Source organism: Siphateles boraxobius, unplaced genomic scaffold (genome assembly GCF_051911475.1).
Source record: "Siphateles boraxobius isolate OS27281-9 unplaced genomic scaffold, OSU_SipBor_1 14, whole genome shotgun sequence".
NCBI classification, from domain to species: Eukaryota; Metazoa; Chordata; class Actinopteri; order Cypriniformes; family Leuciscidae; genus Siphateles; species Siphateles boraxobius.
The window spans coordinates 810,815-827,249 of record NW_027508744.1 but is presented as its reverse complement, the minus strand read 5'-3'; the positions used below and the strand labels follow the sequence as shown (position 1 = coordinate 827,249).

General features: G+C 38.4%; 1 protein-coding gene and 1 long non-coding RNA gene across 2 annotated transcripts; both read right to left on the bottom strand.

The window, feature by feature from the left end:
- Window positions 1-842: 842 nt before the first annotated feature.
- Window positions 843-1,895, bottom strand: LOC143738210 (uncharacterized). The gene is made up of 2 exons (XR_013203853.1): window positions 1,775-1,895; window positions 843-987 (listed from the first exon to the last, which is right to left on the bottom strand). It is a non-coding gene; the product is annotated as an uncharacterized LOC143738210 (long non-coding RNA).
- A 6,858-nt stretch (window positions 1,896-8,753) lies between these two features.
- LOC143738185 (uncharacterized) lies at window positions 8,754-14,959 on the bottom strand. Its single transcript, XM_077230193.1, has 8 exons — window positions 14,647-14,959; window positions 14,104-14,156; window positions 13,922-14,005; window positions 11,398-11,444; window positions 10,887-11,174; window positions 10,402-10,647; window positions 10,226-10,291; window positions 8,754-10,129 (listed from the first exon to the last, which is right to left on the bottom strand). Exons 4-8 carry the CDS (start codon window positions 11,441-11,443, stop codon window positions 9,960-9,962), a joined length of 816 nt encoding a protein of 271 aa, XP_077086308.1. The 5' UTR covers window position 11,444; window positions 13,922-14,005; window positions 14,104-14,156; window positions 14,647-14,959; the 3' UTR covers window positions 8,754-9,959.
- Window positions 14,960-16,435: the final 1,476 nt, after the last annotated feature.

Genomic DNA, 16,435 nt, shown 5'->3' with positions numbered 1-16,435 from the left:
AGTTCAGATGTTGCATTGGCTCATCAGACAGCCGTGCTGTATGACATCCTCATGACTTTGTAAGGGCCAAACAACAATTTCTGATAAGCGAGGGAAGGTTTTCCTGCGCGTTACTTTCGAGCGTGGCAAATTCATTGAATTACTTCTTTATTTCATCTGACACCAAAAATGAAAAATGTTTAATTGATGTTTGTTAATCATTAAGTTTAGGTGAACGTTTCATTATTCTATTTAACTCTTTATTGAAATTTCCCCCATTCATCCGGATTATAACACTTTAAGTCTCGCACAGGCCGGCATACGATCTCATAATCACAAACTCGTCAGTGTTGGTCATTAGACAGAAGCGATTGACTACTACTTTTTAGATAACCGCACCATGCTTGTTCATTTCTAAAAGTATATTATTTAGTCCCCATAGATCTGAACACACTTAATTAAGGTATATTATATCTAACCAGAGGTGATGACCATTACAATAGAAATAAACTGAAAACTTAACTTCTTCTAATGGTAACTTTGCATAATTATGACGTGGTTTCCCATGTAAACTTAGTTAGAATAATACAATAACTAGAGGTTGAGGCTCACCCTATTGATCTAACAACACTCTGTTAAGACGGAAAACCCATTATTATCCTTTATAATATCCATTATAATATCCTCTAAAATCTAATTATATATTGATAAAAGCCATTGTGTTTGTCGGATCTCTAAAACACCAGTTGGCGTAGCCCCAAATCTCCACATAACTGAGCGTTAGTCCGTTTCTAACCTTAGAATTGAGGTGTTATGGACTTAACATAATCTACTAGAATCAATCATTTCAGAGTAAGTCAGAATAAAATCAAATGTAACAGTTTATTATTAGTCAGGTAAATGTATCATGCCAATTACATAACTTTAAACTAGGTTCACATGACAGGATGATGTTTTCTCCTTTTTTCCCCGTCACAGGAATATGATTGTTTCCTTCAGGAGGGGATTCTGCAAACACAGACAGAATAAAATTAATTCAATACAAAGTATCAATACTGAAAAATATGTATTGTTTCTCTCTATTCTCTGTAATCAATGTCATCATTAAATATTTGTAAAAGGAGCCAGCAATATTAGCTGTGCCACATTTGAACATTTATAAATGTTGATGATTAGTATAAAGCTGTATCAGATGTGTCAGTGCAGATGTTGTTAATTACTGAATAATGTTTATCAATAAATGAATTGCATAGATAAGTAGTAATGGTGTGTGATGATGTAATATAGCCTACTGAATTTATGAACAAAAATGATACCAACCGTTATATATGATACAGCAAAACAGCAGAAGCAGATTCAACCACACATTTATACAGAGATAAAACTGAGCGGTAAAATATTACTAAACATTGACTCATTTAGCCTGAACATTTAACACATGTCGATCTTATATGATAAAAAATGACAAATAAGAAACATCAAACTATAATCTGAATCTTTATGTAATACAGAAAAGATCAGTCAAACTCAAAGAAACAACAGGCTTTAGAAATTTGGTGATAATCTAATAATGATATTAATAACCCCAATAATAAAAACCATCATCATAATCATGGTCAACATCATAATCATCATCATAATAATCACAGTAGTGGATACATTCATCATAAACATCGCGACTTATTTCCTTAGCCTCATTAGCAGGATTAGTTTTCCTCAAACATAAACACAACTATTTGTTTAATCACTCAAAAACACACAGACTGGATTTATATTTAAAAACATGAATACTTACATAGTAAAACTTCGGCGTGAGTCTTTTGATCAGGCGTCAAAACTTCATAAATTACTGCATTTAGCGAGTGGTGAGACCGAGAGGTAAAGGACAAAACTGAAAGTAACTTCCTGAGCATCACGTGACTGATCCTGTCCTCTCCATTAGGGGGCGGAGATCTCTGAACCAGTTATTTTTTCTTTCTTTCTATCTTTCTTTTTGGACAACAACAGGGGAATAACGTCATACAAAAACACTTGAATCTATAACAAAAACAGTCAAATCTAAATTCTGCATCTTATATCAAAACCAATCATAGGCTGCATATACATCAAGTAGCCTATCCTTTTAAACAGGCCCTTAAACCAGTTCATAAGTTTCGATTTTTATTTTAATGACACATTTGTATAATAAAAACGAAGCTTTTGAGTTAATAATATTGTATTGGTCCAATTAACCAAGCTCTTTATTAAACAAGCCCTAATAAAAAAATAACACGTTTCTACTTTTTATTCTTTCAAAGCAGATTGAGCTGTCGGAAAATGTACATAATACATGTTCAGTGACTGGCATGATTTTGTGATTTATTTACTTAATCATTCGCAAATTAATTCAACAATTAACTTTAATACTGTGACTTTTATTTTGAAGGAAGGCCAGTTTCAGTGACGGGACCGAATCATGTAACGTGACATGATGAAGCAGTGATATCTGATCTAGGATATCTGATCTGACGAAGGGAAATGAGGGATGCTGCTCCAACAATCACGTCATTGTCAGGCAAAGGTCCTAAAACATAATGTTCATGCCTCAGTGTGTTAATTGTTATCTAATTTGAAGATGTATTTTATTAGTATTTGGAGATTACCTTCATATGCTTTGTACAGAGGAGACTACACACAACTCCTACCAGAGGCGTTCGGCTTGAGCAGCACAAGCTCATCCACTGGTTCGGGAGTAGGCCTACATGTATATATTGCACTTCATTGTAATCTGATTTGTACATCTTGCACTTTACATCAATTTTTATTTATTATTATTAACTATGCCAGGCCTGCTGCTGTTTGCTTGTGCAAGCAAGGGAAGCTGGAACAATTTTGTTTCCTAATGTACTAAAATGTGCTTTTTGGTAAAGTAATGCATCCAATGGTTGCACAAACTTCTTCCAGCAGCACAAGGACATGTAAATAATGTAATTTGAGGTGGATTATTGCTTTCAATTGTGATCTCAAGAAAGTGATAGAAAGACTTTCATACAGGCTAGTATATTTCACATCTATTTAACCTTTGTGTGCTGTTCATTTAGGAAACATCACTGGGGCTTTTTGGGTCTCTAGAGACCCCAGACAATAAAATGTGATAGTGACATAATTAGGGCTGGGTACCGAGTTCGGTACTTTTTAGGTACCGACCGAATTGCCTCGATACTACCGAGTATCGAAACATGTCTTGTTTTTCGGTACCAAGTTTCGGTACCTAAGTGGTTAATCTCGTCAACATCAGTGAAACAATAAACATGCAGCATGATCGGCTGTGGCGGAAAAACACTAGTTTACGCGGCTGCCCAGAGACGTGCCTCGTCGCACGTGAGGCTGTAGTGTGTGTGTGTGTGTGTGTGTGTGTAAGCGTCCAACCCAGATAGATAGAAAATATGTGGAAATGATCAAAAGTGTAGCCTACCTATGTACCCGACTCGATGCCATAAGCACACGATGCAATATTTTCGACAAGATAATTGCTGCCAAGACCGGTAACACGGTAAATCTGATAAGGCACTTAAAAGCGCACAGAATACACTCGAGAGTAGAAAGTTTAATCGCCTTCGACTACAAGAACTGGAGTGCGTCACATATAAACCAAAACTCAGCGTATAGGATACTTGCCTCACAGACATGAGAAATAGTTCTATATATGTTCAAAATATGTCTACTTTTAAACGAAACAATTAGAAATAAATAGTTTGATTACCTAATCCATATAGGCGCGCGCGCGTTCACTACTGCAGGGATGACGAGTCAGCATCGCAAATTCGCAATAATCATTTTTGCAGCCAACACGTTTAGTAAACACTTGTTCATTAATAAACAATTAAAATATCTCCTTGCTATCGTTTCCCGACACATCCATAATCATTAGGCTACTTTTGCCAGTGCTTTGCGCAAGCTTCATGTGTGCTGAGCGCGAGGCATATATCCCGCACCCCAGTAGCCTATATTTAATTCAATTCACATTTATTTGTATAGCATTTTTCACAATACATATCGTTTCAAAGGAGCTTTACAGAAAATGCATGTGTCTAAATTACAATTTAGAGTGATCTATTATCAGGGGTGACTGTGTGTAATGCATTTCAATTAATTTTCATTCAGTTTCATTGTTAAACAATGCATTAAGTTAAGGCAGAAACAATGAGCTCATTGAAGTAAAGAATACATGTTGTTAAATGATTAGGAAACATAGAAAACTTTAGCATTGGTGCTTTTTTACAGACTCAAAATATGAGTGTAAAAAAGTCAACAAACTGAAAAAATAAAAGTTTTTTTTTTTTTAGGTAATGTTATATTGATAAAATTGGTATCGAAAAAAGTATCGTTCAGGAACCGGTATCGAAGTCAAGGTATCGGTATCGGTATCGGTATCGAAAATTTTGTTACGATACCCAGCCCTAGACATAATGATTTCTTTAAATGTAATGTCACTCACTTTATTATTTATTTTGTGTGTAGATATAGTAAGTTTGAGCTGAGTCATCAAGTGTCATGCCATTTAAATGAATGGAACATTTTTTTTTTTTTTTATGTAAGTGTAACAGGGTTCGTTGTAATGGGAAGAAAGAGGCGGGAACCGGCGAACATTTAAAGATTTTAATAATTAAAAATAAAAGAAATACAAAAACAAAAGTATCCGCCAGCAGCCCCTCGCGGACGACTGCTGGCCACACAAAACAGAAATAAAACACAACATAAAAGCAGGCCTGTTCCTCTCTCGATCTTCACCATCGTCGCTCCTCCTTTTATGCTTCCGCTCCTTGAGAGATGCGAGACCAGTGCGTCTCACAGGTGTAATTCATTACCACTCACGCCACCGGCCCCGCGCTGTTCTCTCACGTCCCTCGGCCTCGTCCTGCTCGCCACATACCCCCATCGCCCCTCGCAGGCCGGGGGGTACACTAGAGACGGCGGCGACGATCCCCGGGGGGTATGGATGAACGAGGCGAGCGAAACGGAGATGGAAGCATGAGGAGCGACAGATCCGAGAGAGGGGAGAGAGAGAAAAAAAAAACTTGGTCCGGTTCCCGGACACACTGCCGCTCGGTCCTCAGCCAGCTGAGAGACTCACTCGCGGTGCCATGCGATGGTAGTGGACATCCGTTGGGGGACGACTCGACGCTCCTCCGCCTCCTGGCGGACAGCGATGGCTCCTCTGGTCGAGGGCAGCCGGCAGCGAGTCCCCCGTTCCCTGCTCCGCCCCCATCATGAATTAATTCGAATCACTCGAATTAAACAAAGTGTTGGCATTACGGGCATAGCCCTAAAATGGTTTAAATCTTATTTGGCAGATAGGACTTTTGCTGTCCACCTTGGGAATTGCTCGTCATCTGTTGCCCCTCTTTCTTGTGGCGTCCCCCAATGTTCCATTTTGGGACCCATGCTCTTTTCTCTGTACATGCTGCCCTTAGGGTCCATTTTTAAAAAACATAACATTTCCTTCCACTGTTTTGCAGATGATGTACAAATCTATTTGCCTGTAAAAATCAATGAGAAGGAAACTGTCCAGCATTTGTTGAACTGCTTGAGTGATCTGAAAATTTGGTTGGATCAAAATTTTCTCTGTCTTAATGACAATAAGACTGAAATTGTTGTGTTTGGTCGTGAGGTACATTTTAATGCCTGTGTAGATGCAGAGGTGCTGTCAGGGCCATCAGGGCCTTCTCTGCTGGCCCTGTCAAAATCTAAAATATAAATATAATATAAATTAATATAATATGTAAAATATATTTTTTTCATTTTTACAATTATATTTCCATAAAGAATATGGTTATTTTTTGTGAGGCTGAGCTGGATTTTCCATATGGTCATCTAAACGCATCACAGCTCCGTGGACCAGCTCTAGTAGTATAGCTACCCTTCCGTTGAAGCTGCCATTTCCCATTTGATCATAACTTTGACTGACGTGTATCATTAGCCAATCAAATTTTGATGTGCAGTGACAGAACGCCCTCAGGGGCCCAGTGATGTGTCGGCGCTAGCCCACACTGATGTCATCAACCGTTTGAAATGTTGGCGGGTTGTGAGCAATGTCAGTGAACTGAGCTATGGCCGCTGCCTTCACAACTCTTACCGATCCTGTTGACGATCTCCTTTGTGTGCCTTTTTCAAGGCGTATGTTTGGAGAGAAGAAAGAGATCATTTTAAAAGGAAGATCTACACCTAAGCTGGATGGGCTGACCAAGGCCAGAAAAGGTTTTGTGCGGCACTTCACTGAGAGTAACTATGACTGGCTAACAGCTAGCACTGAGCGGAACAGGTTATTTATCTTTCACACAGGAAGTGCAGTGAGGAACGGGGTGCAGCTGACAACACTGTGAGGGGTGTTAGTAAGCTTGTTACCCTCGCAGTGCTGTCAGCTGCCCCTTGTTCTCTCTCCCTCACATGCATGCATGTACACACACACACAGTATCATTCACACAGGAAGTGCAGTGAGGAGGAACCAAAGTGCAGTGAGGAACCACGTTCACGTCTGTCTGTTTAATGCATAGCTGGAGCCAGCAGACTTGTTCAACATGTTGACGTTAAAGGCCCTGTTGGGACCAAGTTTTTTTTGTAAAAGAGTAAATGTTTTGTCACTATGCAAGCATTTTCATCAACTATCTTATTAAAAAAAAAAAAGTTACGTTGTATGAATTATTATTTATTTATTTTTTATAAATATTGTAATACATTTTAATAATTTTAAATAAATGCACAAAAAATATTTTCAACATTCATGGGTTGTGTGTTTCATATTATTTTTAAATCCATGTTATATAGTTTATAAGTGCTTATATGGAAACTATGCTTTTGATGTAATTTGTGGCTCTTAAAAGAGCCGTTTGTAGCACTAGGCTTATAGGCTTGTACTAGGCTTATACTAGGCTTGCCAGCTGACAGCTTCCTCGGTGGAGAAATAGGAGGTATATGTCTCACGGACACGGATGGCCTACCGTGCGGAGTTGTTGCTGCCCACTAGGGTTACTGCCTGTAGGCCAGCAACATCCCTGTCTGCAGCTGGTGGTGGTCCTGCACGTCTTGCAGTGGCCCTGGTTGGCATCTTGGAAGTCCTCCTCAGGAAATTATGCAGGACACAGGTAGCCTTCACATAGGCATCCACATTTGCAGGGCTGACCCCATTTGCTCAAGGTAACACCGATTTGACCAATTGCATTAATGCAAATAATAATAATAGCTAATTATTCTTTTTTTCCCCTGATCAAATGTGACCAAAACGGTTATAAAAATGCTGTCATTATAAAAGGTTTCTTCAATGTATTGCTTGTTTTTTCTGTTTATTACATTTAATGTTGTGACACTCTTCTCCCTGCTACAAGCGGCCAGAGCGGCCAAAGCGTCAACAAGCTTCCCCGTACTTTTTGACAACCGTCCTTGGCAGGGCGGCCATAGCTTCTTTGTCGCTCAAGTCGGCGGCGGTGTGAACGTACAGTTATAATGCACAGTGCGAGGTGTGCGTGCGCTGTGGTTGAAGATCAACCGTCTCGATGGTGTTACGCTTACGCAGTAGTGCATTGTGATTGTATTTTGTATCCGTGTGTGTGGTGGTGATGTGTGGTGTCGGGGGGGTTTGGGGTGTCGTTACTGAAGGCCCTGACTGAAACCCCAAGGTATGCTACTGTGTAGATGCTCTTGGTACTTTAGGTTCCCATATTCGACCTTTTACCAGGAATCTGGGTGTGATTTTTGACAATGCTTTCAAATTTGACAAACAGATTAGTTCAGTTGTTAAAACCAGTTTCTTCCTGCTGAGACTTTTGGCTAAGGTCAAGCAATACCTGCTACGCAAAGACTTTGAAAGAGTCATACATGCATTTATTACGTCCCGTTTAGACTATATTAACTCTGTATGTTGGATTGGATCAGTCATCTCTTCGTCGGTTACAGTTAGTGTAGAACGCAGCAGCGCGACTTTTAACCGGGACCAAAAAGCGCGATCACATTACACCAGTTTTTGCCATGCTTCACTGGCTTCCTGCTTGCTTCAGGATTGAATTTAAAATTGTGGTAATTGTTTTCAAAATCTTAAATGGGTTGTTGCCTTCTTATTTATCTGAGCTTTTACATGTCCACACACCTGTCAAAACACTTAGTTCTTCTGATCAGATGCTCCTCGATGTGCCCAGATCTAGGTTAAAAAACAAAGGTGACCGAGCCTTTGCTGTGGCTGCTCCAAACCTTTGGAATAGTCTACCTATTCATGTAAGAGAAGCCCGGACCTTTGAAACATTCAAGTCCTTGCTTAAGACCCATTACTATGCATTGGCTTTCAATTCAAGTTGAGCTTTGATATCTTGACCTTTTTATATATATTTATATATACTCTCACGTCCCTCGGCCTCGTCCTGCTCGCCACAGTAAGCAAACATCATTTGGGGGCCCTGAAATGCCCCAAACACTGCACAAGAGTTAAAATTACCATTATATTTAATATAAAAGATATGTCAATGGACACAGAAAATATGCATTTTGAGTCCCATGCTATTTTATATTAATCCTAACTGCAGATGGTTCTGTTATTACTAAACTATAGTTGGTGTTACCGTCGACACTGAGACAAATAATACATTAGAATTAATCTGGTAATCAGAAAATATACCTTCATCATTAGCTAAATCCATTACCTCAAGCTGATGTGGTTCCTCACGCTTTCTCAATGACCTATACAGTAACACCTGGCCCTAATTACAACTTTAATATTTGAGACTGAAGTGTCCAAACACACACATAGTTAACACTTAGTTTTTTTTTTATTACATCGCTTTGAAATTCATCTATAAAACCAACAAAAGATACATTGGAAATTGGCTATCATTAATATAATACATTCCTTAGTAATCAAAAATAAATAGTTAAAAAAAGAATTTGTTACCTTTATTTAAATTTTGATCTTTTTACATCACCTGTAAAACTGTCAGAATAACGGACAACATCTACTATTCTTACTTTTGGCAAATAAAGTAATAACTGAGAGAAAACAAGCTGTTCACAGTCCATTTTGATAATGAATGGTGATCGTTGTTGGCGGTGGCGCGATCGGAAGCATCGCTTAACTACTTCTAATAAGATTTAACTTTAAGTATGTTAAATCTTAAATGCCTATTAGCTTACTTCGCTGTAAATAGAAAATCCTGAGCTTCCCACTCGTATTTACGACATTGTGGTGTTACATGAGGTTCCACTTGTAAATACAATCTTTACGAGATGACTTGAACGCACCAATGTAAAACTAGGAGTTGTAAGCTATATATGGTTGTTTCGCACAATCTTCCGCTGACTGGGATTGATAAAGGGAATTTTTCACAGGTTCTGGCATACGCACGTTTTATAAGTCTGAATATTTTTCCAGTCCAAATTAAATACACTGTAGATTAAATACACTAGTAAATTAAATACACTGTAAAATAAATACACTAGTAAATGAAATACACTGTAGAAGCTAATCTTCCCTAAAAAGTTTGTTTAGCCCCTTGTGGCTGACGGCGGAGTCTCTCCCGATTAATCGCAATCTCTGGTTTGCTTTGCAAACAAAAAATATAAAAAATAAATAAATATAAAAATACTAAAATTACAATACCAGTGTGAAATGTGATTGAAAAAAAATGTTGCTCTGCCAAACAATGCTAATCAACTATAAAGACATGCTCTTCCGCACGCAAGTCAATTCACATAAAAAAGGTCAGTTCAAGTATAAACATTAAACATACAATTTCCTTATATATTTAAATCATAATGTTTTGAAATAAACGTTTAAAAAAATCAATAAATAAACAATTCAAATGTCACATGATTGTGGGATATCTGCCTTCAGAAACCGATCAGATGAAGGGATCTCTGGAGACGGGGAGTGAAACTAACATTGAGTTCGGACGCGTCTTGATGCCTCACGATCTTGAAATGTGTCCTCCGAAGACATTTATCAGTTTTCGGACGAAGCCTAGATGTTCTGGACTACTACTTCTATTTCTGGCATAGGGACCCCTTGGTAGGGAACATGATCAGCATTCCTGTTCTGACATTGGTGTTTCCAGATGACAACAAACACAATCACACCCAGCAGAGCCAGAGCTCCACACACTGACGGCACAATAACCCAGTGATCTACAGCTGAAGGGGGAGAACACAGTTTTAAAAATGTTTTTCTTTTATAATCTCACTGCTTAAAGATTTTGTAAATCTCTCAATGTCTCCTGTTTTACTTACTATGTTTTTCACAACGTTTGTGATCATCTTCTGTATCCAGTTTTCCCATTGATCCTGCACTATATTCTGTAGAGGAGATTGAAAGGTTAGTCACACCGTTTACCATACATTTTTTGTTCAAATCCTGATTAAAAATCAGCTCAAATATTTCTGCTGATCCAGTGATCTTCTCTCACCTGTGACTGTGACTGTGATCAAGGCTTCATTATTAGAGTCCAGAACTCTGTATGTTCCAGTGTCAGTGACTGTAAAGTCATGAATGATCAGAGTCTGGTCACTGATGATCAGTCGATCACTGCTGACCCCGTGACCTCTCCTCCACACCTCTGTCCAGCCGGAGCGAGAGTTTCTCTCCACTTTATCAGCGTTGATCAACACAACATCCAACTTCAGATTCTCTCCTTTCTTCACAGAGATCTCATCTGAGGACAAACAGAGACATTCATCCTCAATCACAACTATAATAGTGTCATTTAATCAAGGCCATAATCACATATTTAATATTGGGGGATCAGAGGAAAACATTGGAAAAACCCAATCCACTCTGAATATTAAGTTTGTCCATTCAGTGTTTCTGCTGTTTCTAGTCCTGCATGCAATACCAACACTATTACAGGAAATCCTGAAGCACAAGCTGATGTTTGATCAGTTTTGACTTTACCATGAATATGAAGATGATATTCCCTGATATTTCGCTTCACTTCTCTCTGATCATTATTGTAATAGACTCTCAGAATGTATTTCCCAGCGTCACTGTAGATCAGATCCTTGATGATGACGTCACATGATCCTTCTTTACACACTCGACCGCTACAGTTTTTCTTCTCACACACAGGGATCTTTTTTGACCGACTGATTAAACTAATATCCACAATCTCTCTGTCCTCAGATTCACATGATAGAGTGACGATTCCTCCCTTTATTCCTGACACAGGTTTAGTGGAGGATCCTGCAAATACACAGTAATATTCACTCAATACAAACTATTAATACTGAAAAATACATGTTCTGTCTATTTTCTTAAATCAATATGATCTTGAATATTCTAGTTATTTTAGCAAACTGGATTAAAATAAATAAATAGACTAGAATAACTAGTAGCTTGAACTAGTTGAACTAGAACTTTTAGCTTGGACTAAAAAATAATAATTATTAACATAAATGACACTGACCTCTATAACTGATAAAGCACAGCAGAAGAAGAAGAAGAAGATTCATCCTGATGAGAAAACAGAAGATTTGTTACGTGACAGACACACACTATATTATACACTCACTTTCAGTTTCAGTGGATCTTACATGATTAAAAAATATCAAACTATAATCTTTTTTATCTTCGTTTCTCCCATCATAGAAAGCACAATGGACGTGTGTGTGTGTGTGTGTGTGTGTGTGTGTGTGTGTGTGTGTGTGTGTGTGTGTGTGTGTGTGTGTGTCATGCAGATTTACTGAATTTGCCCCCAGTGGTGAAACATACAATTGTTTATAATTTTGACCTGATCTTGGATCAGTTTTATTCATTTTTAGACGTTGTAATGAGACATTAGTATAATTAAAAGGAACAATAATAGTTTCTAATTGACATGTTTATCTGATCCATGAAACAAAACAAGCTCTGAACATTGATAAAAGAACAAACACTTGATATTTAATCTCATTAGATGATAAATTAATGGCATTTGATATTTTACTATGCTGTGTGTTTGTAAAAGGTGTTTTTCTGCATGTTTGCTCTGAGTTTTTTCCTGCTGTCAGGAAATATTCATGGGTTATTCACGTAACATCACCTTCATAAAATATATACCAGAGTCACATGACGTCCAGCTCCAGCTCTAATATGCTAAGACTTAAAGACTGACTTCCGGTTGAAAGGGTACGCTGGCGCGTTTTGGCTGCCGCTGCTCTCTCCCGTTTGCTTTTATTATTTTATTGTTACATTGTTATTGATGAGTATTCATTAAGAGTTTTGGAGTATGTGAAGAATGCCTATTTTATTGTGATGTGGAATTACGCATCACCCGTTGGATTACTGCTTTTATCGCTGACTGTACTTCGCTGGCCTCTCCTGCTGTCCCTCCCAGGATTTGCCAAGAGGGTAATCCATCAGGCGGAAACTGAAGCCTCGCGGGAGCCGCCATTGTAGCAGAACTTCACCCGCTGTTAGCACTACATTGACTCCCATTCATTTTGGCGTCACTTTGACAGCGAATAACTTTACATCTGAGGCGTCCAAAGAGTTCATTTGTCCATTATTTGTTTCTAAAGAAACACGACAATGTATAAAAGGCTCCATTACTTTGTATCTTACGTTATGGCCCCGTAGAAGGCGTTTTTGTAAAAATAGGCTAACGATTGCGTCATAACCACGCGACTCTATGTCGGATTTTAGAGAAATTACCGTATAGACAGGAGGAGAAGCTCGCAGGCAATCTTTTACTGTCTATGAGGCAATCGGGGGACATAGAGGCATAAAGTCAAGGAGAAGCCCATAGATAGAGAGTCCATAAAAGCAACGGGACAAAATATTTCAACAACGTTTTTGAGGAATTAGGTGATTCAGATTTTTTTTTTTTTTTTTTTTTTTTCAACAACGTTTTTGAGGAATTAGGTGATTCAGATTTGGCTTGGCACAGCTACTAGAAGATGTACAACTGTCAGACGGTCGTCAAGCTCAGTTTGAGCCTGCGCAGTCGCTCAGCCATCAGACAGGAAGTGCAATAATCGGGTTTCAGTCTTCTCCGTTGAAATCAATGGGGTCGCTGTGTCCATTTATTTTACTGTCTATGGGATTTGCACCACTCTGAGGTCTCGGCTGGTGTGGGCTTCTCCAACATGGCCTTAAGGTACACTGTTAGCCAACTGTCGAACTTTAAGGGTAACTTTTATCTGGAGAATGACACGCATGCTCTCTGCAATCATGTTGGAATACTGAGACCGACGCGCTATATACATCGCTCTTCAAGCCGCAGTTTTTCCTTCTCATCATCCCCTGTTACTTCCACTGTTACTTATCCTACATTTCTGCGCAAATCTCAAAGGCTGTTGTGTAGGCCTAGAGGGATTAATTTCAACAACTTGTCAGCTCTTAAGCGAGAGGTGGCTCCTCCGGTTTTATCTGCTCCTCGTTTGCTGAATTTGGCGCTTTTCAATGCACGATCTGTCAATAACGGCTGTGATGTTATCTGACATTATTACAGAACGGAAATTGGATCTTGTGTGTTTAACGGAAACCTGGCACAAAGAGTCAGATGGTTTCCTTTTTAATGAACTTACTCCTGCTGGATATGGTTTATTTAATCTCCCGCGTCAGTCTACAGGCCTCCTAAGAAAAATTAAAGACTTTTTATCTGGATTTGCAGATATGTTGTCCTTGCTATCCCTCAAATTTGAGAGAACTTTAATTTTGGGGGACTTTAACATCCATATGGACATAAAAGATTCAAAAACAACAAAAGAGTTTTTATCTTTATTGGAGTGCTTCAATTTGAACCAGCTTGTGGACTGTCCTACACACAATAAAGGCCATACTCTTGACTTGTTGAGTTGTTAGTTAAGGTGGTGTGTTAGTTAAGGTTAACTTGTTAGTTAAGGTCACTAATGACTTGTTAATCGCTTCTGATTCTGGATGTCTTTCTATTTTGATTATTCTTGATTCAGTGCCGCTTTCGACACTGTTGATCATAATATTTTACTTACTCGGTTAGAATCTGTCTTTGGTGTTTCTGATACTGCAGCTTCCCCTCTTTGAAAGACCAGCAGCCGCCATTTCCATTATCAATCCTCAAATGTCAACAAAAGTCACTTGGATGAGTGATGCAGCAAAACAATTCACTAGAATAACTCTATACTGAAAATAAAAAATTGTGTATTATACTGACCGCTATTATTGTCAAAGCACAGCAGCAGCAGAAGCAGATTCAGCCATCTGATCCTAATGAGAAAACAGAAGAGCTTGTTTATGTGTCAGATACAGACACACATCACAAACACATTCATACAGGGGGAAAATACTGTATAACTGATCACAATACACAACTCAAAAACCATTTCAATTTTATTTAAAGATTTAACATGCAAGAAAAAAAGTTCAATAAGAAGCATCAAACTTTTTTTTGTTTAATCAATTATTTCAATGTAACCCTCAAACTCAAAGTCCCAATGGACAAACAGTTTATGAAATTATTTTTTCTTCTACCAACCAATATCTCATCAGAGTAATTAATGTAAATCAATATAAATAATTATATTAATAACCCCACTAATGTAAATCATAATCAGCGTCAGCGTCGTAATGGAGACATTCAACATAAACATGTCGACTCATTTCCTCAACACTAACAGGTTTAGTTTTCCACAAACAGAAACAACTATCGGTATAAGAAAACAAAGCTGGATTTCTATTTTAAAGCATGAATACTTACATTCTAAAAGTTCTGTATGTCTTTTGTTCAGGTGTCAAAACTTTGTTAACTACATGTTTAGAAAGATTTAAGTAAAAGAATAAATCGAAAGGATCCAGGTTTGCATTTGGTGCTACCTGTTTAGTAGCCTACAGCCCTGCCCACGAGAAGGTGGAGTCTGACTGGTTATTATTGTATATATCGTATATAATGTTCAGTGACTGACATAGTTTTGTGAATTATTTATTTAATCATGCATTTAAATTCAATGTTTGTCTTTAACATAATTACTTTCATTTTAAACACCTATTACCCTGGTATAATCATGTGATATGATGGGCGGTGAAATCTGATCTCAGATCACGGTTAGATCTGAACGAGTCACATGACCATGGCTGGCGGAAGCATAGGGCGGAAGCGCTGGCTCCAGACACTAGAGGGCGCCGCACCATCACGAGCACGAGCGTCTCAAACTTGTGTAGAACTATCTGCGATCGACAAAAATGTACAAGCAATCAAATAACACATAAAGCCTTTATTTAAACACCTTAATCAATCCAAATGAGCTCAAACCAAATGAAATTTAGATCATGTTAACAGAAACTGAAAGGACTGCACATGTGCAATGACGTAGAAATAGCGTAATGACATATGATATGACGTGTCATATAAATGAATGTCCCGTCATTATAAAATTCTCATTTCACTCATCGAGCGTCTGTGGAGCAGGTCCACCAGTCCTGGTTTCGGATTCTCGTCCACAGACGACTGGTTTTGGGCGCAGGGTGGTGCATTTTTACTGCGTGATAAATAACCACGGCACAACGGTTCACTCATAATGCTCATTGTCTCTGAATTACCAGAGAGGCAGAAACGGATATTAAGTCTGCTGTTTAAAACAAACAAAGACCGTAAATGTAGGAAAACGTTATTATGCGCAAACATTGGGAAACTCTGTATATTTGTGCAGTGTGTGTCAATAAATTCCGATTTGAAGCTTGTGAAATATAGGCCTACAGAGCGCTGGATTGTCTTCCCCCTGTTAGTTAAATAGATTTTTAAAAAATGTGTATGAAATCAACAAAGACATATTCCCAAAAACAGATGCATGGAAGGTGTGTGACAGATGTTTGGGTTTGACATCATCAGGGCACATGACCAGGACGTTAAAAACATTTGAATATTTCGAAACATCATCAAAAATACACAAAATTACATTTCCTAAATCTAAGTCGTGTGTGTGTGTGTGTGTGTGTGTGTGTGAGAGAGAGAGAGAGAGAGAGAGAGAGAGAGAGAGAGAGAGAGAGAGAGAGAGAGAGAGAGAGAGAGAGAGAGAGAGAGAGAGAGAGAGAGAGAGAGAGTTGTATTTACACTGTTTGACCAGCAGGAGTCACGAGCGTGTCGCGATTCAAACGATTCCAAACGAAACACTGACAGTGAATCTTGACATCTTGATCACAGTCACCCTTCGACACACTTTCACAGTGTACCCTTTCATATAGGCCGATTATTGAAGAGGTTTTTATTCTCTGTCTGTGAAGCGGGGCACACACACACTTATTGCTGCGGTTCCTTCAATGACGGAGAGCTGGAAATTAACCTGAATAACGGATATTTTATCTATCATGCATTGGGATTGAGAACTGAGGGGCCAGACCAGACACTGTTTCTTTATATTTAAGTTTTATATTGTGGTTTATTGGCTTTCTTTTATTTGATATTGATGATTAATGTGATTATATTAAATATTGTTTGTGTCATGTGTGTGATTTGGGTGGTGTGGCATTTCTCCTGTATATACTGACAATCC

What these genes read in the sequence shown, in the direction of transcription:
- LOC143738185 (XM_077230193.1), bottom strand. Translation starts at nt 11,443, where the DNA reads ATGAATCTTCTTCTTCTTCTTCTGCTGTGCTTTATCAGTTATAGAG. An exon ending in GTGCTTTATCAGTTATAGAG is followed by an intron (nt 11,175 to 11,397) that starts GTCAGTGTCATT and finishes GTGTATTTGCAG; the next exon opens with GATCCTCCACTAAACCTGTG. An exon ending in ATATCATCTTCATATTCATG is followed by an intron (nt 10,648 to 10,886) that starts GTAAAGTCAAAA and finishes GTTTGTCCTCAG; the next exon opens with ATGAGATCTCTGTGAAGAAA.